The sequence below is a fragment of the Mastigoproctus giganteus genome, chromosome 6 (assembly GCF_048544385.1).
Source record: "Mastigoproctus giganteus isolate SK-2022 chromosome 6, ASM4854438v1, whole genome shotgun sequence".
Taxonomy (NCBI): domain Eukaryota; kingdom Metazoa; phylum Arthropoda; class Arachnida; order Uropygi; family Thelyphonidae; genus Mastigoproctus; species Mastigoproctus giganteus.
In genome coordinates this window covers 46752634-46777731 of record NC_143580.1, presented here as the reverse complement: position 1 = coordinate 46777731, position 25098 = coordinate 46752634, and the positions used below count along the sequence as shown (strand labels likewise).

General features: G+C 31.3%; 1 protein-coding gene across 1 annotated transcript in view; it reads left to right on the top strand.

Moving 5' to 3' along the window:
- The window catches only part of LOC150084221 (coiled-coil domain-containing protein 39-like), a 197112-nt gene that overhangs the window by 6301 nt on the left and 165713 nt on the right, over nucleotides 1-25098 (top strand). Inside the window, exons 3-4 of the mRNA XM_090376158.1 lie at nucleotides 5848-5961; nucleotides 19610-19729. Of these exons, the coding sequence (XP_090232284.1) occupies nucleotides 5848-5961; nucleotides 19610-19729 (234 nt within the window). The remainder of the gene's footprint in view (nucleotides 1-5847; nucleotides 5962-19609; nucleotides 19730-25098) is intronic.

Genomic DNA, 25098 nt, shown 5'->3' with positions numbered 1-25098 from the left:
TCTTGTTTAATAAACACTGCTATAATAAAAAAAAAAAAAAAAAAAAATTTTTATAGCAGTGTTTTATAAACACTGCTATAAAAAATATTATATTTATTCATTGGGTAGATTCTGGTGTATATAATCACCTGTCTTAGTTTCATTGTTCAAATTCATGCCATTTGATGTATAAGCATTTCTTATAGCATTTATTTAGAATAGAGTAATGAGATATGATTCAATTTAAGATTTCCTTGTACAGTAAATCTCCGTTCAGCACTTCTGCTTTTAACTAGCTTTTCTTCTTACCTCATGATTATAGAGAATGAGAAAGCTCTGAGGATAATTGTGCAGTCGTATATGAAGTTCTCTGAGCACTGTAGACAGACTGCTTGGACAACTCATGGGGTTTTGTTGATGTGATGCACAAATTTAGCCTGCGATGATAATAAACTACGCCAACCCACTGGAGAGAAGATTTTATTTGGTATAAATGTATCCTTTTCAGGCTACATATATACCAAAATATCGAAAAATATAATGTCCCAAGGGGAGTGTCACTTATAGTGACATCTCCCCTTTCTAGGAGACTAATCCTAAAGAGCACTTCTAGCCTCCTAGAAAGTGATATAATGGGAGTTCTGGACCATAATTATAGGAAATTAATCTTTTCTCAAGTGAATTTTTTGAATACGTCTAGGCCCCCAAGCAGAGAATTTTCCATTAGGGGTGAACTTTGTGGATTCAGTTGATTCATGAAAATTTGTAAATGAAAACTCTATATATAAATGCTTTTAAATATTAATTTCTTCTTTTCTGGTGGTGGATATTGGAAGATGAAGAGGAGTGCTGAGTATATGAAATGATTGTTGTGTACCTTGACCTGCTCTTGGCAAAGTTACAATTTGATATGAGTTTTCTGACAGTGCAGATAGGCTGTTAGAATAGCTTTTGAGTTTTTGTCAGTGATATATAGGAACTTTGCTAATAGAAATAGAGGTGATTCTTCCATTTCATAAAGCAGTGGTTAGGCCACACCTTGAGTATTGCATATTCAAGACATGTTTGGTGACCCCATTTTGGGAAAGCCATGAGCCTGCTGGAATAGACAGAGAAGAGTGATGGGATTAATTAGATGAGGTTAATTAAAGAGGTTTTCTTATCAAGAGATATTTTAGTTTTGTAGGCTACAGGATTTGGAAACCATATTTCTGTGGGGTAACCTGATTGAAGTATTTAAGACTTGAAAGGTGGGTGTGAGTTAACAAAATGCCAACGGAATTTTTATACTTATTCGTGTGATATACACAAGGGGACATAAATTTAAACGGAGGCAAGTAATTGTAGAGGGAATGTCCAAAAATTTCCTATAATCAAGAAGAGTGATTGACCATTTGAATAAATTTCCACTCTTGTGAAGCTTGAAATTTATTTAAATTTAAGGAAGGATTGAATAAATACTTGAAAGAAATAGGCAGCTGAAGGAGGGAAGATTTGATTTATTTTATTTATGTTTTGGCTGGTGCTACATAAACTTGCTTCCTTGTATTATTTTGCTGATTTTAATACTAATAATAGCTCAAGGGCAATCTTCCTCTAATTTTAAAATATAGTTTTGTGCTTCCATCTATTAAAACTGACTAATATTAGTTGGAAAAACAAATAAAAGATGGCAGCAGACATACTGGAAAACTTCACAATTTGTATACAGTATGTCCCCGATTTACATAAGCCCAAGTTACATAACTTTGGACTTACGTTTTTTTTTTTTTTTCTTTGCCAATTTTTTTTTTTTTTTTTTTTTAGGTTTGCAAAATTTAAAACAGTAAAAAAAAAAAAAATAAATAAATAAATAAGCAATCGATAACAATGAACAAATTGCACAAGTGACATAGGAAGTAACAAGTTTACTAAGCTTAAAAAATAGGAATGACAAGAAGATTCTGAAAATTTGTTTTTTTTTATATGGCTGAAGATTTCAGTGAAGGGGACACACATTTCACCAGAACTTAAAAACCCACAGAATTCCAGTTATCAGGATTATCGCAAATGCAATAGCTGACCGGGCTAGCCGGGTGGGTAAAGTGCCTGCCTAGCAACCCAAAGGTCGCGGGTTCGAATCCCACCTCGGACTTGGATCAAAGTACTGCAAAAACCTTGGGAGGTGCATTATGGCCACAGAAGCCAATGCGCCAACAACTACCAAATTAAAAAAAAAAAAAAAAAAATGCAATAAGATAGTTTTCTACCCATTGATAATGAATTGCACTAAGAGAAAAGCCAAATAAACTGGAAACTGCAAATTGTTTTTATTGTTTTATAGTAGTGACCTCCAGAAATGTTCTTTAGTAAAATGTGAGTTTGTGTAAGGTTGATGGTAGTGTGTTTCCAAATTAACCCTGTGAAGTTCTTTACAGAAAATTTCATTTTGACCGTTATCATGGTGCTGACTAAGAGAATAAGTAACAGTGGTACTAGTAAGTCTACTAAGAATAGGAAAGTGATCGATTTGGATCAGAAAATTAAAATAATAAGGATGTATGAAAATGGCCAAACATTAACAAGAATTGCTGGGAATTTAGAATTGTCAGTGTCAACAGTGAGCACAATAATAAAGGACAAAGACAATACGAGAAGCAGCAAAGGGATCAGCAGCAATGAAGTCAACTATGATAACTAAGCCTATGAAACACATATCAATTTTTACAGTACAATAACATGCATTTTTTCTTCCTTATGTTTTCTTTTCTTATATGCCACAATGGCTATTTCACCGTTGTGCCCAGATAAAGTTTTTAATTGAACTAATTATAATTATATAACTTAAATTATAGTTATAATTATATAACTATTTTTCTATGTATATAACTAATATATAAAAAATATAACTAATTAATTGAAAAATGTATAACTATTTTTCTTCATTCTTCTGAGGATATTGTGTAGTTTTTGTAATTTTGGCATATCAGGGATATAGTAGCAATATTTTATTAGTCATTCCTGAGTTACATAAAACTCGACTTATGTAAGAAGGAATGTATCTCTTATGTATGTTGGGGACTTACTGTATTAACAGATACAGTATTTGAGGAAGTATTTTCAGTATTTGACTGAAAAACATTTGTATTTATGTACATACTCGAGAACATGTTAATCTATCCAAGTTGTGATTTCAATAAGATGTAGCCACTTGTTTTGCATTGAGAGTTAAAATTGACATGTTTTAGTTATTCCTAAATGTATTGATTTTTTGATATGAATATATAAACTAACTTCCAAAATTTACAGATTTATTTCTAGCGCAATCTCCAGAATATGTGCAGGCCGTGGTCCAGTGGTTAACCATAAGTGTTGTGATACCATAAGTAAGGAAGATGTGGTTCGAGGCCATGTGCCACCATGAAAAATGCATGATCCTCAGTAATTAATTTAGAATTTATGCAGCCATAATGAATATGTAAACTCTTCTGGCTTTGGCTCTATCGAGAATAATGGAAAAGTTATTTATTTAACCCTTCTATGAGATTACTTGAAGGAGAAAGTATAAATTTTCAATAAGGCAGAAATAAATGCTGCAGTTCTGTGTCAGAAAACATTATTATAAGAACACATCAATGTATAGTTGATGGTTTTGGTTTTTTTAGACTGTTTATCATGCAGATATAATCAGTCACAGAACAAACACTCGTTGTCATAATCTGATTTCATGAGAATTTTCGTCGAGTGAAATGGATGATGACATGCAACCCCAGGGGCTCACATCTGGTGAGTATGGGCTTGGCACACCCAGGATCCTGAGCTGGATGTCATCATTCTTCTCTTTCTTGGTGATTCCCTTCTACTTCTCTCTCTCTCTCTTAGGGTAACTCTCGAATTTTTTTTTTTTTTTTTTTTGGCTGGTGCAGCATAAGCCTCAGGCTTCCTTGAGGTTTCCTATCAGGCTTCCTATAGCTAATAATAATAATAATGTCATTCACAAGTCATTATTTACATTCTGGATCTTTTTTTGTTGTATTTGAGCCGAAATTTTTGAATTTGATTAAAATTAGAAGGTTTTAAAGAATAAAATAAATTTAATATATGTTTGTTTCAGTGCATTTCTGAAACAAATTTTATTTGAAGGTATGATTGTATGTAATGTTTGCTCTTCAGTATATGCATTTTGCTTCATGATTGCAATTGTGTCCCATCTCCTCATGCTGCAACTGTTGTGTATGTTTTTTTTTTTTTTTACTTCAAATAAAATCAGTTTACATTTATTTCAGAGTTATACCAGTGATGTTTTTAGACTAAACCAAGAACAGGACACAATTTTTCCCAAAGTAAAAAATGCACTTGATTATGCAAAATTTAAATTTAGAAATTAAAAAATGTAATTGGTAATACAGTTGATTCTGGTTATTTAGGATACTTCGGGACTAGTGCGTTTTGGCCCGATTAAGCGATTATCCCAATTATCCGAAGTTTCTCATGAATAGTTAAAAATACAATGGACCCCTGCTTTACAATTGGTTCACTCTACAATCAAATCACATTACAATGGACTCCCCATAGTAAAGTACCATTCACTATATGATGTGTAGTAAGCATCAGTCATTGTGATCACATTTGTGAATTGAATTTTAATTCTATTAAACAGCGATTCTAATTAGCGAAAATAGGACAAATATTATCCACAGGCAAAAGTAAAGATATATTAAGCACAAATTTACCCTTTATTACCTTACCAATTAAAAAATTAAATGATACGTGATAATCGGAATAATTAATATGTACTGTAATATGTACATACAAACTAGTTGACATTTCTGTTCGCTAACATTTGTGGGTGGGGGTTAAAATTTAAAACAGTAAAAAGATATGCAATCAATAACAAAGAACATGGCATACACAAATCGCAAGTAACAGGATGTGCGCAAGTGAGAACAAAGTAACAAGTTACGAAGCTATAAAAATAGGAATAAAGAGAAGATTCTGAAAATTAATTCTTTTATATGATTGAAGATTCTATGGAAGTGTTGGTATTACCCCAAATTCATTAAGATTAAGTTTACTATCCGTTTATGATAGATTGCACTAACAGAAAAGCCCAATAAACAGGTGAGTGCTAATTGTTTTATGGTTGTGACCTCCAGAAATCCGACCAAACCACGTGGTACGGCCGGAGACAATCGATAGTGTAATCTCCAGTGCTGCAGTCTCCTGCCCCAATTAAATGGCATGTTGTCCCAATTAAGCAAAGTAACACTGGCTATTTTCTCGATTGGGTTCTGTTTTTTAAGATTTTCTCCAAATAAACGGCTGCCCCGATTAACTGGTGGTCCAAATAACCGGAATCCACTGTACTTGGTCCAATTTGAACATCAAATTCAAAAATTTCATCCCAAAAAGATTCAGATGACAAATAGCCTAAATTTAAAAATAGATGAGATAAACCCCAGTACCTTTTTAATTGAAATTCCCTGTATGTGTTTTTTGGGGAGGGGGCAAAACAAAATATTTTAGAAAATATAGAAAAATAAAATCTGTACAATTCTTCTGCCAAAACTTTGTAGAAACTATTGTTTCATCAGGTTCTTACTACAGTTTTTATCTATGAACTGGTACATTCCTTGCTTTTTTTTTTTTTATTAAGAATTATTTTCTTTATTTTGAAATAACATAAATAACATTGATTTTAAATGAAAATCATGATTTTTATTTAAAAATTATATTTTATATAAAATATGAAGTTATTTTTATATAATTCTTATAATAAAAATAATGTTTTTGAAATAAAAATTGTATTGTTTAATATTTACAGTGCATTTACAATAATGCACATTGCCTACATTAATAAAATATAATTTATTTATTTTTTTTTTTCAGCTTTCTACCAAAATGGATGAACTTGAAAATGCTGATTTTCTAAAAGAATTTGTTTGGGAAGGAAAGCCAGTATTCCCAGTGGCTAATGAAGAAAATAAAAAGCTTGAGGAGGAGGTTAAATATGTTTTTATTTGATTATATTTTATTATTTTGTATATTATATATTAGAAATATAACTAAAGGCTAGAGAAAGCTAAAGGATGAATAGTTTTGAGGTTATTATTAGTTGAACTAGAACGCAGAATGGTAAAATTCCATCACAGTCAACTTCTCAGTGAGCATGAAACATTTTGTTCTACTAGTATTTCTTTCTGATGTGTTGATATTATTGTAAATGACTTATTTACAATAATACTGTACAGAAATAAATGAGCTGTCACAATATGATTTTAGAAGGTTCATCTTTGAATTAAAAAAAATATAGTGCTGGGATATAATAGGTGGTGCATGTAGTTATGTAATTTTGGAGTCTGTGCTCCTGATTGGTGGTTTGGATTAACCCTAGTTGGAGGCCTTATTTTCTTTGTAATTCCCTAATGTTGTGGTGAAGGTTTCCAGGAGGGAGAGGTAGTAAGGAGATAGCATCATGGCAGGGAGCAACTTTGCTCCTGCTGTAGGCTGAATGAAAATTTTTACTAGGATAGATTGTTGACCATTGGTGGTGAACTTGAAGGACCTCCTTTTGATATTTTTGCAGACTTTTTGACACTACAAATTTCATGATTAACCTCAAATCATTATCACATTAACATTTATTAAACTTCAGTATCTACACAAAAAGATCATGCTTTGAAAGTAAAATGGATAAAATATTATTATTATTATTATTATTATATTTAGCCATATGGTGTAAGGAAGCCTGAGGCTTTTGCTGCACCAGCCATAAAAAATCTCATGTATACCCTGTATGCACGAAAGATGTTTTATGTGTAAACATCTTTGATGACACCTATTAAATTTCAAACGGCTAGAACTGAAATCACGAATGATGTAATTTATGCTCACACCCACTACTTACTCTACCGAATCAATGTTGGTGATAAATAGTATATACACGCCCACTGCTTACTCTACCGAATCAAAGTTTGGAAGAGGTTAGGCCAATAGTCTAATATCCATTTGATTGTAGCTATTTGTTGAATAGTATGATTGCAACAATAAAAATATTTGTATTGTTACTATCATGAATCATGTTACACTGCCATGCTTTGTCACAAATTACACATGCAGCGCTACGAGATCTGCAAGAAACGACAGTATCCATGCATAATACACTATCGAAACTATGACTTGGCTCAGGATCTCAATGAGTACAAGTGCGAGATGGTAGCGCTGCTGCACATTCCATTTTGCAATGAGAAAACAGATACTGTCAGAGATGAAATGTCAAGATCTACGACGACAATGAAGACCCATACTAGATCATAAATTGTATGAATCAGACTTGGAAATTTGCAAAATGATTGAAATATGTAAGACGATGTGTCAAGACAAAAAAGACAGTGACCCTGACAAAGTTTGCAGTAATGACCTGCATAGCCTTGTAATGTGACTGTGAGAAGAAGATCCCTTTTGAAACTTTTACAATCATCGAAATAGCGAGATGAATGAGGATCTAAAGCTCGCCACGCTCAACCAATTCAACCAAATTGCAAAGAAAAGCGAAAACTTGATGACCAACAAGGATTTCTGCAACTTAATGAGAATGGCCAATGACAGGCAAGGGACTGTACTCATGTATGTAATTTGGAGTCTTATCTTCCAGTTGCAAACTGATTCAAATATTCTTGACCGATCCAGCTGGTTGCAGAAAAATGTTTGATTCGCCTCTTGATGGAAATATACAACCGCTTCAGTAATACAGACGGGTACTGTAATGCCTATATTACATGCACTTCAACTGGTAAGGCCGAAGCGCATATAATATAATGATCGTGGATGTTCTCAGAGTTGGTTTATGCCAGCTCTGAGCACATACAACATCACTGCCCTCAAGATATCCATTTCTCTGGTTACCAAAAGGTTTCTGTCACAGGTGGCAATGGCTAGCCCAAAGCCACTTAAGTGGTATGCCCCGAATCATAAAAGTTTTTCCACAGCCAGCTGGTTTATGCCATCTCTGAGTTCATCCAAGATCACCTCCCATGATCCTTTGTGCAATCTCCTCTTCCGACCCCATTTTTTATTTGTTGTGAAACAGAAATGACGTCGTATAACGTCATTTCCGTGTCGCAAAATCATGACAAATTGATTTTACTACCGTCCGAAATTTAGTAGGTGCCGCCAAAGATGTTTACACATCAAAAAATTTCTGAGTTACCCTGAGAGAGAGAAAGACAAAAGTAAAAGGGAATCGCCAAGAAAGAGAAGGATGGAAGGATGATGATATCCAGCTCAGACCCTAGTATGTGCCAAGCACATACTCACCAGATGTGAGCCCCTGGGATACATGGTAGACCATTGCCATATTTCAGATTATAATGTTATTGATACTTGCATCACTTAGTTGTGGTTCTCAAATCATACACTGCAAACTCATCAAGATCACAAATCCTTTCTTCAGAGGGATAGGGGTTGTGATGATTGTCAAAAAACAAAATTGTGTTCAAATTTAACTTTACATCTCTTTGGTAGTAGGAAAAAGGGAAGGGATTGCAGGAGCAGTAGGGCTCCTTGGATGGGGGAACTGTGGGATGCAATTGTCATTTTTCTGGAAATCCATTAAAAAAAATACTAAAATCAGGAATAGGAAAGGTTTTAATGCTCTATTGTAAAATAGTCAGACTGGTTGGAATACAGATACAGGACTTTCTTTTACGGAGTAACAACACACGCCCATGAACTGTATACGAAACAACAACAATAATAACTGGATATGCAATGTATTGGAGTTCATGAACAAATCGGGATGTTATGTAATCATTTACACTTTACATGCACAAATCTTGATAAGACAAAAAAGCAATAACATAAACCTAAGTGCTGATTACAATAAACATAGTTTTTTCTGTATATTAGTTTGTCTGATCATAGTAAGCAGCATATACTGTATTTTTTGGATCTAAAATGAAATTGTAAGAAATTTTATTATATTTAAATAACAAAAACTTTGAACGTGCTTTTGAAAAAAGAAAAGATGTCATGATACCAATAGTAAAAAAGTTCATATTTCAGTGAAAAAAAAATGGGTCCTAATATGAAACCTACATCTTAAAGTTAAAAAAAAAATTATTTTTTATTTGTTTATTTTTTAGAATTTCTTTATTTTGTACAATTGTGGCAAACAAATTGTGACTCAGCATCATAATCTTCATGTGTCCATCAATAACACGTCAGATATCAACTCCATTGCTCCCCGTGATTGTTCTGCAAATAGAATCAGCCACAGAACAAGCGCTCATTGTAATTGTAATCCGATTTTATCAGAACTTTCATGGAGCGAAATGGATGGTGATATATCATTCAAAAGTCATTATTTACGTTTTCGACGTGAATTTTAATCTGATAGCTGCGATTTTTGATATTGATAAAGTTTTCCCTTGCATAAAAATGAATGCTCCTGTTATGAGACCCTCTCTCCAAGGGATTTTGTCATGAAATTTATGATGGTTATGAAACATGCTTTTGAGATCAAGAACTTGATAACCGAATTCCAAGTGAATTGCAAAAGTGACTAGGTTTCAGTTACTATCAAGTGGTGTGAATGGAAAAATTATTGCTACTCTAGGTTTCTTGCTTTTGATGGCTCTTTGCAGATAAGCTTTGAGGATTTGTGTATAATTAATTTTATCAGTTGATTCACCTCTACACATGAAATGGCATAGCTGGCTGCAGTCCGTGTGAGTTGAAGAGCCATATGAACATAAGCTTTCCTTGCTTTCAAAAGTCTTGAATATCTTCATGGCATGTTGCTTGCTGTCTAATTCATTCTGTCTGTGTTGATTCACCTCTACACATGAAATGGCATAGCTGGCTGCAGTCCATGTGAGTTGAAGAGCCATATGAACATAAGCTTTCCTTGCTTTCAAAAGTCTTGAATATCTTCATGGCATGTTGCTTGCTGTCTAATTCATTCTGTCTGTTTTTTTTTTTTTTTTTTTATATCTCATTCAGTCACTACATAAACCAAGAATTAATTTGTTTTTTATTCATATTGCATTAGAGGACTACAAACCCAATCCTATATGCAAATGTTTCTGTTCGTTGTTGAGAAATTTTTTCCAGAGCTTTGTGTACTACAGTCTATCATGATGGATTCTGGTATAGGCACACCCAAGACTGATATTCAGTTTATTGGCCATATCAACTTCCATACACTGTATGACATTGATTATGTCATCTGCCAAAACAATTTTTTTTTTATCCTGTAATAACTGTTATTACAGTTATCTTCCTTCATGATAACAGTTTGCTCATTCATACGCTCGTGGACATTGCTATTCAGTTGATTTACACTTTTTTCCATATTTGCTATCTTTTGATGTAATGCTGCTGTTAATGATTGCGGGTAAATAAAAATGCTATATGACTTTGTTGTGGCAGAAATTTGCAGTCAACTTAAGTAATGCTTCCTTGGGCATTATATAGGCTAAATTTACTTTGAACTTTTGTTTTCTCAAAATTAAAAAAAAAAGAAAAATCAAAAAGCTTGAATATGCTCTCCGTTGTAATATTTTGGCTTTTAAAGCAAAGTGAAAATTTCATTTTGTTGGGAACTATACTCACGAGTTTGCTTTTTAGCACACTATACTACATTGTGATAACGCACATTGCATCATTACAGTGTGCTTAAAAATTTGTAGCACATGCATAAATTAGTAAAATTGTATTGTATATAATTGTTATCTTTTATTCATCAACCAGACATGCACAACTTTTGGCAGGTGCAACTACATGATTAAGTGTGTAGAAATGTATAGTGAAATTTTGAAAATATCTAAAAAATGTATAAATCAAAATATATGCAAATATATGGTATGTGTAATAATTATATTATAAAAAAATAAAATAAAATCATACTGTCAGAAATGCTGGTCAAATCTATAATTTTTTTTTTAATATATATATACATACATATATATATATATATATATATATAATTAAATTAAAACGACAGTAACTGTAAATAAGTAAATAATATTTATGAGTCAATGCAGTTGCAAGCAATCATGCAAAGCACCCATAATGTCTATAATATTACAGATAATAGAAAGAATAAGCAAATAAATCCAACAATAATACCATCAGGGACCTAAGATAACGCAAAAAAAAAAAAAAAAAAAAAAAAAAAAATTATCGCTTTTTACCGACAATCTAGATGACGTCAACTGGGGCCAACCACCCAGAATGAAGGCAAAAAACGACAAGAAGTTCTCTGTTTCTGTGATGATCAATATATGCTAAGTAATTTAAATCTAAACCAAATGTAAACCACTATAGGCCTAAAGTAAATCGAATATAAAACGAAAGATGATAATAAAATTTAGCATTATTAGAATCCAAGGTAAGAAATATAAGTAAAATATAAATGTAAGCATATATTAATCATCGTTGACCCGACAGAGAACGTAATTTAATGATTAAAATAAGATTAAATATATAATACATACTACATATTGACCGTATCTAGGACATAATGTAATAGTCGTCAAAATAATATGTGGTGCCCCCTATGTGATGGATACGGTAAAAATAATTAATTAAATTAAATTAACGCATTGAGAAACATGCAGATAGTAAGAAGAAAAACTAAAGGAGTAGGAATAATAGAACCTGAACTCCACAAAGGCGAAAAATAGTGGTATAGATAAGAAATAGTTTCTCCTACGTCCTCGGATTGCCCTAATAATTTCGGAGAAATAAAAATAAAGAGTGTAGGACAGTTTAAAGACATTACAAGATATAAGTTGTGGCTCGGGTATGCCCGGGATCGCAAACCCGTTCCTATAGTAGGACCCTGAGCTGAATTTGCATGTTATCTCAGCGTGAACTTAAAAGTAAATTTAAATAAATTTAACTATATTAACTATATATTAAAAAAAAAAAAAAAAAAAAAAATGATACACTGTAATTTGCAAGCCGGTGGGTACAAGTTTTCTACGCCGTAAGACACCAAGAATGCAAAGTGTATCCTATTTACATATATACATGGCACTAAATATAACGATTATATTGAAAATTATATTAAAACAATAGGTTCAGAAAACAAAATTTTGAAATTAATAATGCTTATTGCTTTCCTGAAATGATATTTCAGGTAAGCGATGGGGAAATTATTATTGATCAACTTGCCGTACAACACTGTTAAGCCCGCTGAACAATTTTTATTACTATTGCAGATATAAGCAATCCTTAGGCATTGTGATAAAATTATATTAGCATGCACTGATTTTGATATATTAGATTTCCAATTTGTAAGGCTTACTACGTTAAAATTGAATGCATCTCTTTTATTATATACGTTTACGTCTATATTATTATTATGCAATATTTCTATATGAAGATCCAGATAGTTTGCTATAGTATCAGAACTATTAGTTTTTTCCAATACAAGTTCTACTGGATATAATTTACTGTAATCCTGGACAAAATGTGGACAATTAAAAACACATATATCATCTACGTATCTATATATAAGTAGGTTATCTTGGAATTCTCTTTCTGTATAATGTAGATAAAGGTTTGCAATTATGCTTGATGCTGGACTTCCCATAGGGGTGCCAGTGACTTGCAAATATAACGATGTTCCGTCATATACATAATTATTAAAAATGCATAATTTTATTAGAGTATCCCAATAGGTTAAATCAACCTTTATAGCACTTTTATTTTCTAAATATAGTTTCTGGAGGACGACTTCTAAGTTATTAAGATTAATGCTAGTAAATAGACTGTTAAAGTCAAATGTTTGTATTTGATGAATATTGTTATTTTTTAGAGCATTTATAATAGGTAAGTTATTATTTATTATAATAGTTTTATTTAAGTTATTTAATATAATTTTAAGTAACTTTTCTAACGTTTTTCCAGGAAATTTAGCATAACTATCTCTACATGATGTTACGAATCTAAAAGCAATCGGTGTTTTATGAAATTTGGGTATGCCATATATAAATGGAAATTTTAGGTTATTATACTTTAATTTTAATTTTTTATGCAATGCAATTAATTTTTTGATGATTATATTATGGGAAGATGCTATCTGTTTATATGTATGGCTAGACTGTAGTTCATTTTTAATGATTTCTATATAATATGATTTACATATGATTGCATAATTACAAGCAGCTTTGTCAACGGGCGTAATCACATTTGTGATTCTATTAATAACTTACATATTAATATCAGATTTAGATATTCTAGACCATTTGGTCTTAAAGCGTGTAACTATAAAACAATAGCTACAAATCTTCACAATATTAACATCGGACAGGATACATGTGTTTGCCACAAACCTTCATTTCATAGATACGTGGATCCTAACCATAATCACATTATAACCGGCAATTTAGATATAATTCCATATCCTGAACTTAGAGATATTTTATCACTGGGTTTTAAATTTCGACCTAATTTACCTATTACTAAATCTAATTTTAAAAAATTGTTATATCTAGATTTACTTAAATATTGTATAAAATCAGCATACAACCATAACATACCGGTTGAGGCATACCACATGTGGCTATTTACAATGCTAAATATCATATCTAGCAAATATAATCAATTGAAATTCATACAAGATAATCTATATAATACCAAATTAATAAATAGGCAGCTCAAAGATATACATGAACATTTTGTGATTACGCCCGTTGACAAAGCTGCTTGTAATTATGCAATCATATGTAAATCATATTATATAGAAATCATTAAAAATGAACTACAGTCTAGCCATACATATAAACAGATAGCATCTTCCCATAATATAATCATCAAAAAATTAATTGCATTGCATAAAAAATTAAAATTAAAGTATAATAACCTAAAATTTCCATTTATATATGGCATACCCAAATTTCATAAAACACCGATTGCTTTTAGATTCGTAACATCATGTAGAGATAGTTATGCTAAATTTCCTGGAAAAACGTTAGAAAAGTTACTTAAAATTATATTAAATAACTTAAATAAAACTATTATAATAAATAATAACTTACCTATTATAAATGCTCTAAAAAATAACAATATTCATCAAATACAAACATTTGACTTTAACAGTCTATTTACTAGCATTAATCTTAATAACTTAGAAGTCGTCCTCCAGAAACTATATTTAGAAAATAAAAGTGCTATAAAGGTTGATTTAACCTATTGGGATACTCTAATAAAATTATGCATTTTTAATAATTATGTATATGACGGAACATCGTTATATTTGCAAGTCACTGGCACCCCTATGGGAAGTCCAGCATCAAGCATAATTGCAAACCTTTATCTACATTATACAGAAAGAGAATTCCAAGATAACCTACTTATATATAGATACGTAGATGATATATGTGTTTTTAATTGTCCACATTTTGTCCAGGATTACAGTAAATTATATCCAGTAGAACTTGTATTGGAAAAAACTAATAGTTCTGATACTATAGCAAACTATCTGGATCTTCATATAGAAATATTGCATAATAATAATATAGACGTAAACGTATATAATAAAAGAGATGCATTCAATTTTAACGTAGTAAGCCTTACAAATTGGAAATCTAATATATCAAAATCAGTGCATGCTAATATAATTTTATCACAATGCCTAAGGATTGCTTATATCTGCAATAGTAATAAAAATTGTTCAGCGGGCTTAACAGTGTTGTACGGCAAGTTGATCAATAATAATTTCCCCATCGCTTACCTGAAATATCATTTCAGGAAAGCAATAAGCATTATTAATTTCAAAATTTTGTTTTCTGAACCTATTGTTTTAATATAATTTTCAATATAATCGTTATATTTAGTGCCATGTATATATGTAAATAGGATACACTTTGCATTCTTGGTGTCTTACGGCGTAGAAAACTTGTACCCACCGGCTTGCAAATTACAGTGTATCATTTTTTTTTTTTTTTTTTTTTTTTTTAATATATAGTTAATATAGTTAAATTTATTTAAATTTACTTTTAAGTTCACGCTGAGATAACATGCAAATTCAGCTCAGGGTCCTACTATAGGAACGGGTTTGCGATCCCGGGCATACCCGAGCCACAACTTATATCTTGTAATGTCTTTAAACTGTCCTACACTCTTTATTTTTATTTCTCCGAAATTATTAGGGCAATCCGAGGACGTAGGAGAAACTATTTCTTATCTATACCACTATTTTTCGCCTTTGTGGAGTTCAGGTTCTATTATTCCTACTCCTTTAGTTTTTCTTCTTACTATCTGCATGTTTCTCAATGCGTTAATTTAATTTAATTAATTATTTTTACCGTATCCATCACATAGCGGGCACCACATATTATTTTGACGAATATTACATCATGTCCTAGATACGGTCAATATGTAGTATGTATTATATATTTAATCTTATTTTAATCATTAAATTACGTTCTCTGTCGGGTCAACGATGATTAATATATGCTTACATTTATATTTTACTTATATTTCTTACCTTGGATTCTAATAATGCTAAATTTTATTATCATCTTTCGTTTTATATTCGATTTACTTTAGGCCTATAGTGGTTTACATTTGGTTTAGATTTAAATTACTTAGCATATATTGATCATCACAGAAACAGAGAACTTCTTGTCGTTTTTTGCCTTCATTCTGGGTGGTTGGCCCCAGTTGACGTCATCTAGATTGTCGGTAAAAAGCGATAATTTTTTTTTTTTTTTTTTTTTGCGTTATCTTAGGTCCCTGATGGTATTATTGTTGGATTTATTTGCTTATTCTTTCTATTATCTGTAATATTATATATATATATATATATATATATATATATATATATATATATATATATATATATATTTATTTAAATAATAGCTTAAAATTTAACATAAGATAAAATAAGAAAATAAATAATTAATATTAAGCTATCATTAGAGGCAGCAAAATGCACATCCTCCACATGAAGCCCTGATATATCTGATAATTCAAAATAAATCAAAATAAAATGAAATTAAAACGTAAGCCAGTATTATGGCAAAAATGTAGAACGAAATATTAACATAAAAATAGTAAAATAAAATGAACAAACAGGAAAGGGAAAGTAAAGGTAATAAGACATAAACAGGAAAGGGAAAGTAAAGGTAATAAGACATAAACAGTGGCCAATTAAACCCTATATAATTTAGCATTTTAAATCCAATTAATAAAACCGATATCAAATTTAAAATAATGCCAATTATAATATGATTTAGCGGTACCCCCCTTGAAGGTACCAGTTCCGAAAAACGTGAAATATCACCAAAAAAGGGTTAAAAGAACTACTAAAAGCAAACAAAATAATAGACTAACCATTATGCCCCATATCGACAGAGGACCACGAGGCCAATAATGGTCATGGAATCGCTGCATTTCAATCACCATACAAATCGTCGCAAAGGCGAAAAGATCGAAGAACCTAACCACCCATTCCTCCTCCGATCTATCCACCAATGCAGAGGATTTGCATGGCGGTGGTCCTTATGCAGCGAGAAATAATTCATAGAACAGACAGCACTCTAGATCAGAGCCACACCACTGACATAATGTAAGCTTAACCAGCTTATATAAAGGAAAGAATGGAACAGATGGCGGCACAGGCGCTGCTTATTTAGCATATCAACTCACTACTACCCTGATTAATATTTAAATAATAGCTTAAAATTTAACATAAGATAAAATAAGAAAATAAATAATTAATATTAAGCTATCATTAGAGGCAGCAAAATGCACATCCTCCACATGAAGCCCTGATATATCCGATAATTCAAAATAAATCAAAATAAAACGAAATTAAAACATAAGCCAGTAGTATGGCAAAAATGTAGAGCAAAATATTAACATAAAAATAACGTAAAATAAAATGAACAAACAGGAAAGGGAAAGTAAAGGTAATAAGACATAAACAGTATCCAATTACTGTTTGTCTTATTACCTTTACTTTCCCTTTCCTGTTTGTTCATTTTATTTTACGTTATTTTTATGTTAATATTTTGCTCTACATTTTTGCCATACTACTGGCTTATGTTTTAATTTCATTTTATTTTGAATTATCAGATATATATATATATATATATATATATATATATATGAGTTAAAAACTTAATACATCATTCAAAAAAAAAACTAATAGAGGAAATAGTAAGTAGTACAGCAGACTCCCGATTTACTGTGATCAGATTAACTGGGACACTTCAAAACTCCAAATAAAAAAAAAAAAAAAAAAAAAATCAACCAGAAATCATAAAATTCAAGTAATAACTAGAATAAGTGTAAACAGATGTTTTGCAAGTCGTAAATAAGTGACAACAAGTGGCGTTAAGTTGTCATTGGGAGATTAATGTACCTATTATCTTACAAACCCTACTGTTTTCACACCCACCACTCCAAAACAAAACAAATTTTGTTTCGTTATTTATGTCAGGAGTGATTTTTTTTTTTTTTTTTAGAAATTGCGAAAATGATAGGTAAACGCAAAAGAGTTGTGCTTTCAATTAAACAAAAACTTGAAATTATTCAAAGTTTGAAAATGCTGCATCTGTTAAATCTTGAATGAACCATTATAATGTTGGTGACCAAACCATACATGACTTGTAAAAAATAAAGGGAAGCATTGTATTGACATGCAAGTAGTGCATGGTAAGTTTTTTTTTAGTATTTTATCTATTGCCATATTTTTTACGTCGGTTCAAAAGTTTGAAAAGGTGCAAATTATTCAAAAGTTTGAAATGGTGCATCCATTAAATTTTTAATGAACCATTATAATGTTGGTGACCAAACCATATGCAACTTGTAAAAAATAAAGGGAAGCTATTAGATTTAAAATTTAATAGTTTCCTTAAAGGTAAGCATCATATTGGGCAAGCAAGTAGTGCGTGGTAAGTTTTTTTTTAAGTTTTTTTATCTATCCCTACATATTTTACGTAGGTTGCTAAACATTTTTTGATACAGTAAGTCCCTGACTTACGTAACTTGGGACTTATGTAAATTTTTTTTCACTCAGTTATTTTTTTTTAGGAATGTAAAATTTAAAACAGTAAAAAAATAAAATAAAATAAACAATCAATGATGACGATCATGGCATGCACAAATTGCAGAAGTAAGATACAGAGTAACAAGCTTAAAAATAGGAATAAAGAGAAGATTCTTAAAATTTACTGTTTTTTTTTTTTTTTTATATGACTAAAGATTTCATTGAAGGGGACACACATTTCACCATAATAATGTAAAACTCACAGAATTCCACTGTCGGTATTATCGCAAATGCAATAAGATCGAGTTTGCTACCGTTTATAATGAATTGCACTAACAAAAAAGCCCAATAAACCAGAAACTGCAAATTGTCTTTATGATAGTGATAAAAAAAAAAATGCGAGCTTGCGTGAGGTGACAGTGAGTTTTTGCCTTAACTCTGTGAAGTTCTTTACAGAAAGTTTCATTTTGACCATTATCATGGTGCCAACTAAGAGAATAAATGACAGCAATTCTACTAAATCTACCAAGAATAGGAAAGTGATAGGGTTGGATCAGAAAATTAAAATAATAAGGATGTATGAAAATGGTCAAACATTAACAAGTATCTTGCGGAATTCAGATTTGTCAGTGATAACGGTGAACACAATAATAAAGGACAAATACAGAAGAGGTGAAGGGATTGGCACCAATGAAGTCCACTATAATAACCAATGCTATGAAATACATATCAGTTTTTACAGTACAATAGCATGCATTTTTTTTTTTTCCTTTTATGTTTTCTTTTCTTATATGCCACTCTGGCTACTTTACTGCTATCCCCAGATAACGGTTTTTTAATTGAACTAATTAAAAATATATAACTGTTTTTCTATATATCCAACTAATATATCAAAAAAATAACTATTTTTCTTCATTCTTCTGAGGATATTATGTGGTCTTTGTAATTTTGGTATATCAGGGATATAGTAGCAATATTTTATTAGTCATTCCCGAGTTACATAAGACTGGACTTACATAAGAAGTCCTGGAACATATCTCTTACGTGTATCAGGGACTTACTGTATTTTTGGATTAACCAGGAAATCGATTATCCGGGATTTTTTTTTACCATCTGCCCTGGAAAATTGAAAGTCTATTGTATGTGCAATCAAAATCAGTGATATAAAGAGGAGCTTTGTGAAGACATCTTTGTGGGCAGTTGAAGGAGATTTTGTGAATAATTTTATGAAAGGTATAAAAAGATCAAACTTACTTTTTCTGAAGTAAAGAGGCAAAAATCCCAATAATCTACACCATTCACTATAAATTTTTGATGCATATGTTGGGTCCTAAAACAAAATAATTTTAAAAGGAAATAGAAATTAATCACTTCAGAATAATGTTTTCATTATTTTTAAATGTCCTGATAATAATTATAATGATAAATTTTTAATTTGGATATAACTATAACTTTTTCCAAATAACAGTTTTTACTCTCTTTTTTTTTATTCTTCTGTTGAATGTGTTGATCTCTTTTAAACTTCAGTTTTGTTAAAACTGAGAATACTTTGTGTTGCTTTTAACAGAAAAATAAGAATTTAATGGATGGAGTATCTTATTAATAAGAATGAAGTATCTTATTATCTAAATTAACCACATTTAGCTTTTAAAAAAGAAGAAGTATGTTCAGCTCAACAGACGACAAGTAGAAGAGCAGACAAGAAGAATAAAGTTAATGCAAGAGCATTACCATGATATTGATCAGGAATTGAATTATACCCAGGTAGAGTAATCTTTAGAGTTATAATAATTAATTCATTCATTATTTATTTTTTAGAAGACTAAATGCACAAGGCATAATATGTTATGGGTTGAAACCAACTATATAATATTGGTGTAAATACACCATAGTTTACACATAAGTTTAACTACATAAGTAGTGTGAAGGCATTGTTTGATTTTATCTCATTGTGACTACCTTCACAACGAGATACCAGGTATTGCACTACTTCAAATAAACAACTCTTCTCTAATAGAGGAGACTGCTGTTATTTATTCTCGGTGGGCACCTCCACCACCCAGATTGCACCGTTTCGGAGCTTGTTGATTCATTCATCGGTGAGCGGGCAGGTACCCTGGTAATGTAAACATGCCATCATGGTTGTGAAGTTAATTCCACAATATGAGAGATGCCAAATGGTGTAGGTAATAATTTTTAGAAGACTAAATGCGCATGTCATAATATTATGCCATATCCATTTAGTCTTCTAAATATTATACCTCAAGGTACTCATTCCAATTACGAGGCCTCAAGACTAAATGCATATGGCATAATATTATGCCATGCGCATTTAGTCTTCTAAATATTATTACCTACACCATTTGGCATCTCTCATATTGTGGAATTAACTTCACAACCGTGATGGCATGTTTGCATTAGCATTAGTAGAGGCATATGCTGCAAGAAAGCAAGCTTATGCAGCATCAGCCAAAAAAAAAAAAAAAAAAAAAAAAACCGCTCCCATTTCACCCCTCCGTTCGTTCCAAATACCTATCCAGCTCAGCCTTAAATTTATTTAGGCTATCAACTTCCACAACAAAGGATGGATGTCTGTTCCACCAACCAACTACCTGCTGGCTAAAGGCAAACTTCCGCACATCTATCCTACATCTGTCTTTCCTCGATTTGAATTTATGCCCTCTCAGGTGATTATTCCGAGCAAGAGGAAGAATCCCATCAGCATTGAGCATGCTCAAACCATTCAAGGCTTTGTACACCTCAGTCAGATCACCTCGCAGGTGCCTAGTCTCCAGACACTGTAATTTGCAAAACTTAAGCCTTTCTTCATAAGAGCAACCCTTTGTTCCATTCACTAATCTTGTTGCCCTTCTCTGTACTGTTCCAACAGCTCTACATCCTTCTTAAAATGAGGCCTCCAGACCTGTATACAGTACTCAAGGTGTGGCCTGACCATTGCCTTATACAAGGGGATAATCACCTCCTTATCCCAGCTAGAAAAATTCCTGTATATCATCGACAAGACACCATGAGCTTCTCTTACATTACCAGGGTACCTGCACGCCCACCAATGAGTGGGCCAACAAGCTCCGAAACAGTGCCGTCTGGGTGGTGGTGCCCACTAACAGTAGCCTCTGCTATTAGAGAAGTATTGTTTATTCAAAGTAGTGCAATACCTGGTATCTCGTTGTGAAGGTAGCCACAATATGAGATAAAATAAAATGATGCCTTAACACTACTTATGTAGTTAAACTTATGGGTAAACTATGGTGTATTTACACCAATATTATATAATTATTTATTTTTATAAATAGGTTCTGGGGTTGTCAGTTTTCCTCTGATCTGTGGATGAGTTTCTTCATGGAGTTTTGAGAATTTGCAAAAATGGAAACTTTGTACATAAATATTAATTTGTTTTATTTTGACTTGGTTACCAAAATAGTGAAGTCAAAATAAAAAAAAAATTTTAAATCTCGACATTACTTACATTTTTTTATGCTGTAATATCTTCTAAATCAATTTATGCATCATCACTTCATTCAATTTCATAAGTTTGTGGATCTGAATTACAGAGAATTGTCTTTTGTGAGCCCAAATGGGACAACAATGGCTGGCTAGCAGGCATGATCTTTTCCTGCACTGATTTTAAAAACAATTTCCATGATGCTATCTATTATATGCTTTGTCTTCAGCTATTTGGAAACAGATAACAGATGGCCAATTATTGGAATATTTCAAGACAATTTGTAGATAAAATGTACACATTATTTAAAACTTATTTAAATGACGTTGAAAATTATATGCGCACACAGTAATCAAGGCCTACATTTGAAAAATGCACGTGTATTCATGTATATGTACTCTAGAAAAGGTCACTTCATGTATTGACATAATGTTGTCTTCTCAGATAATTTTATTTTATTGAAAAGGTGCATTTGGATTCAAGATAAAATTGTTTGTCATGAAAAAATGTAATTCCATCTCATTGAGGCATTAGATTATAAGTATTATTGAGAATTTAGGTTAGCTCTATTTATTATTTTTATCCTAAAAGGCAACACTTTGTAACTGTCTTTTAAAAATAGTCTCATGTGCTCAAAATAGTCACTTTTGTCAATACTCCAGCCATTCCCTAATTGGTATTCAGGAGACTCCATGATAGCTTAAGGACTAGCAAATATTTAACATGAAGCATGTTTTCAATATCATGGTTACATTACTATCACAGGGAATTTGTGGTGATCAGTAGAATACACAAGGTCTGGAACCTAGGAATGGAGGCTATAAAGACATTTTTGGCAAACTTGATATTAAAAAAATCCATTACAAAACTATTAAAATATATATGAAGCATTGTGTTGCCTAGAAAGATTTTCTTTTTTTTTTTTTTTTTTAAGTAGCTTGTTAATAGATTTAAAAACTTTGTTTGGAGAGGATTCCCCCCATCCTCCTGTTGCGCTGCCAATAAGGAATTATCTAGTAATTCCGTACTATGCTAACAGTTTCCATTTTTTATTTGGATATTCAAAATATATATAGATGGAGAAAAGCCTCTTGTGCTGCTTCAAGGTGTTTAATGCAATGCATCTTGGGAATGAGAGTAGTTTCTGATTATGGCAGCAACTTAAAGGCTATTTTACAACAGCAGTTCTAAATGTTATGTTGAAAGGTTTTTTTTTTTTTACTTTGTAAGGGCATTTGTGACTTGTTTGGCATTTTTCTAGCTTTGGGCTGTTAATTTCTTTCAGTATTGTGCCAAACTGATAGTGGTAATGTTGAACTATACTAGGTATTACTCATATATATATATATATATGTGGTTAATGCTATTGCTCATTATGCATGTGAAATTTGATATAGTATTATTTTCAGATTAATGCATATTATGGGAATTATGTGAGATTACGGGAACTGTTCAGCTGCATTACAAGCAGGTTAAGTCTGTAGGGTACTGACTAATGCTAGATGTCATAGATAACTGAAAATAATGCTAAAAACTAAAACTAATGTTAATACTAATATTATCAATCCATTCATTCTCAAGGACATTCCTCTGCTACTCCTCAGGGCTTTAAACAGAGAAATAACCAAGTGAAATGAATGGCTTGTGCATACCCATTTCTGGTGGCCCGATAACAGTTATACTGATCACAGTACCTTTTGTTGCTTTGTTAGTAAGGCCAATTTTCTTTTTTTATTATTATTCTGCTTATAATAATAATAATAAAAAAATTTTAAAAAAATGCTCTTACTAACAAAGCACTAAAATGTACTGTAATCAGTAAAACTGTTATTGGGACAACAAAAGTGGATTTGCATGAGCCATTCAAAAAAAAAAAAAAAAATTCATATGGTTTGATTATTTCTCTGCTCAAAGCCCCTGAAGAGTAGCAGAGGAATATCCATGTGGATGAATGGATTGATAATGATAATACTATCATTATTCAGCACCATATAGACTTAATCTGCCTATAATGCAAGTGAACAGTTCATGTAATCTCACATAATATGCATTAATTTCTCTCTCTCTCTCTCTCTCTCTCTCTATATATATATATATATATATATATATATATATATATGGATGGATGGATGGATGGATGGATGTAATGCATCCATTGCAAGTGCATTAGCCCATAAATACAGTTTATTAATGTCAGTGTATTAATGATTACCTTCCATACTACTAATTATATATATGTAGAGAGAAATTTCAACATAGTTTATTTGGATTTTAGCAAGGTTTTTGACTCACTTCCTTATGAGAGGTTATTGTATAAGCTGAACAATGTCAATGGGATAGAAGGCTTTGATATCAAAATTTGTAGGCAACATAAAGATTGGTAGAATAGTTAATGATCAGTACCAAGCAGCACTCCTTCAAGATGACTTGAACAGGCTGCAAGAATGGTCAGAAAAGTGGCAGCTATGTTTTAATGCAGCAAAATGCAAGATCTTACACATGGGGAATAGGAAACAATAACACAAGGGGAAATGCCAGCCTGCCAAAGCAATGAAATCACATCACTTCTGAAGAAATTGGATGCAATGGTTGTTTATTCTTGTTCTTTGTATTGTTTGTCCTATATCTATTTTTCTTTTGTGATTGGTTTATTGTGTCATTTTAGTGATATTTCACATTTTTTGGCCTTGGCATTATCAAGTGGGTGCCGATCTAAATTTATTATGTATTGGTTTATAATTTTGGCTATATTTACCCTGTACTTAATATTTTTCTAATTTTTTTTTGACACATTTTTCTACCACGTCTTCCATTTCCACTTCTGTGTTGTTCATTATTTATTTCTTTGCTCATTTTCTGCTTCTTTTAATATATTTTTTATATTGCTTCTATATGTTATGTGACGTGTTGTTGAATATTGCTTATGCAGCCACTTACATTTGTGGTCATGTTTTTCTTTTCCTTTATTTCTTTTTTCTTTCCTTCTTTCTCCTAACATTATTTTTAAGTTTTATATATATATATATATATATATATATACACAGAATTTTTGGTTATCCCCTAAAAGTTCTGTGGGAGCAAGATAAAAGTATCATGTATTCTGAATCATATATTCCTTTCCTATTAGTTACTGGTTCAGATTGTAGTTTCTGTAATCTCCGAAGACTGAACAGAAAAAAAAGGAGAAAGATTAACTAACTTAGTGCTATTATATATTCAGAGATGGTAATATTGTCTTAGAAAATGTAACTGAAATTAGGTTGACCCTACAAGAAGTATAAAAACCTTTTGTGATATTTAGTCATATTACTTGTATTAGTGTTATCTATTTATAATTTTTGTATGAATATTTAAATTTTTATTTAAAGAACAAGAAGTATAAAAAATACCCTACAAGAAGTATAAAAATTTTTTGTGATATTTAGTCATATTGCTTGTATTAGTGTTATCTATTTATAATTTTTGTATGAATATTTAAATTTTTATTTATCCTCTAGCAAACATAATTCATACAGCTTGTAAAATAAAACAACGGCAAAAAAAAAAAAAAAAACTTAAATTAATATCTTCCTTTAGAATTAAGTATAAGTGTGACTTTAATATTCCCCAAGTATTGTTATTTACCGTATTTCCCCATGTATAAGATGCACCTTAATTTTGGGGCCCAAAA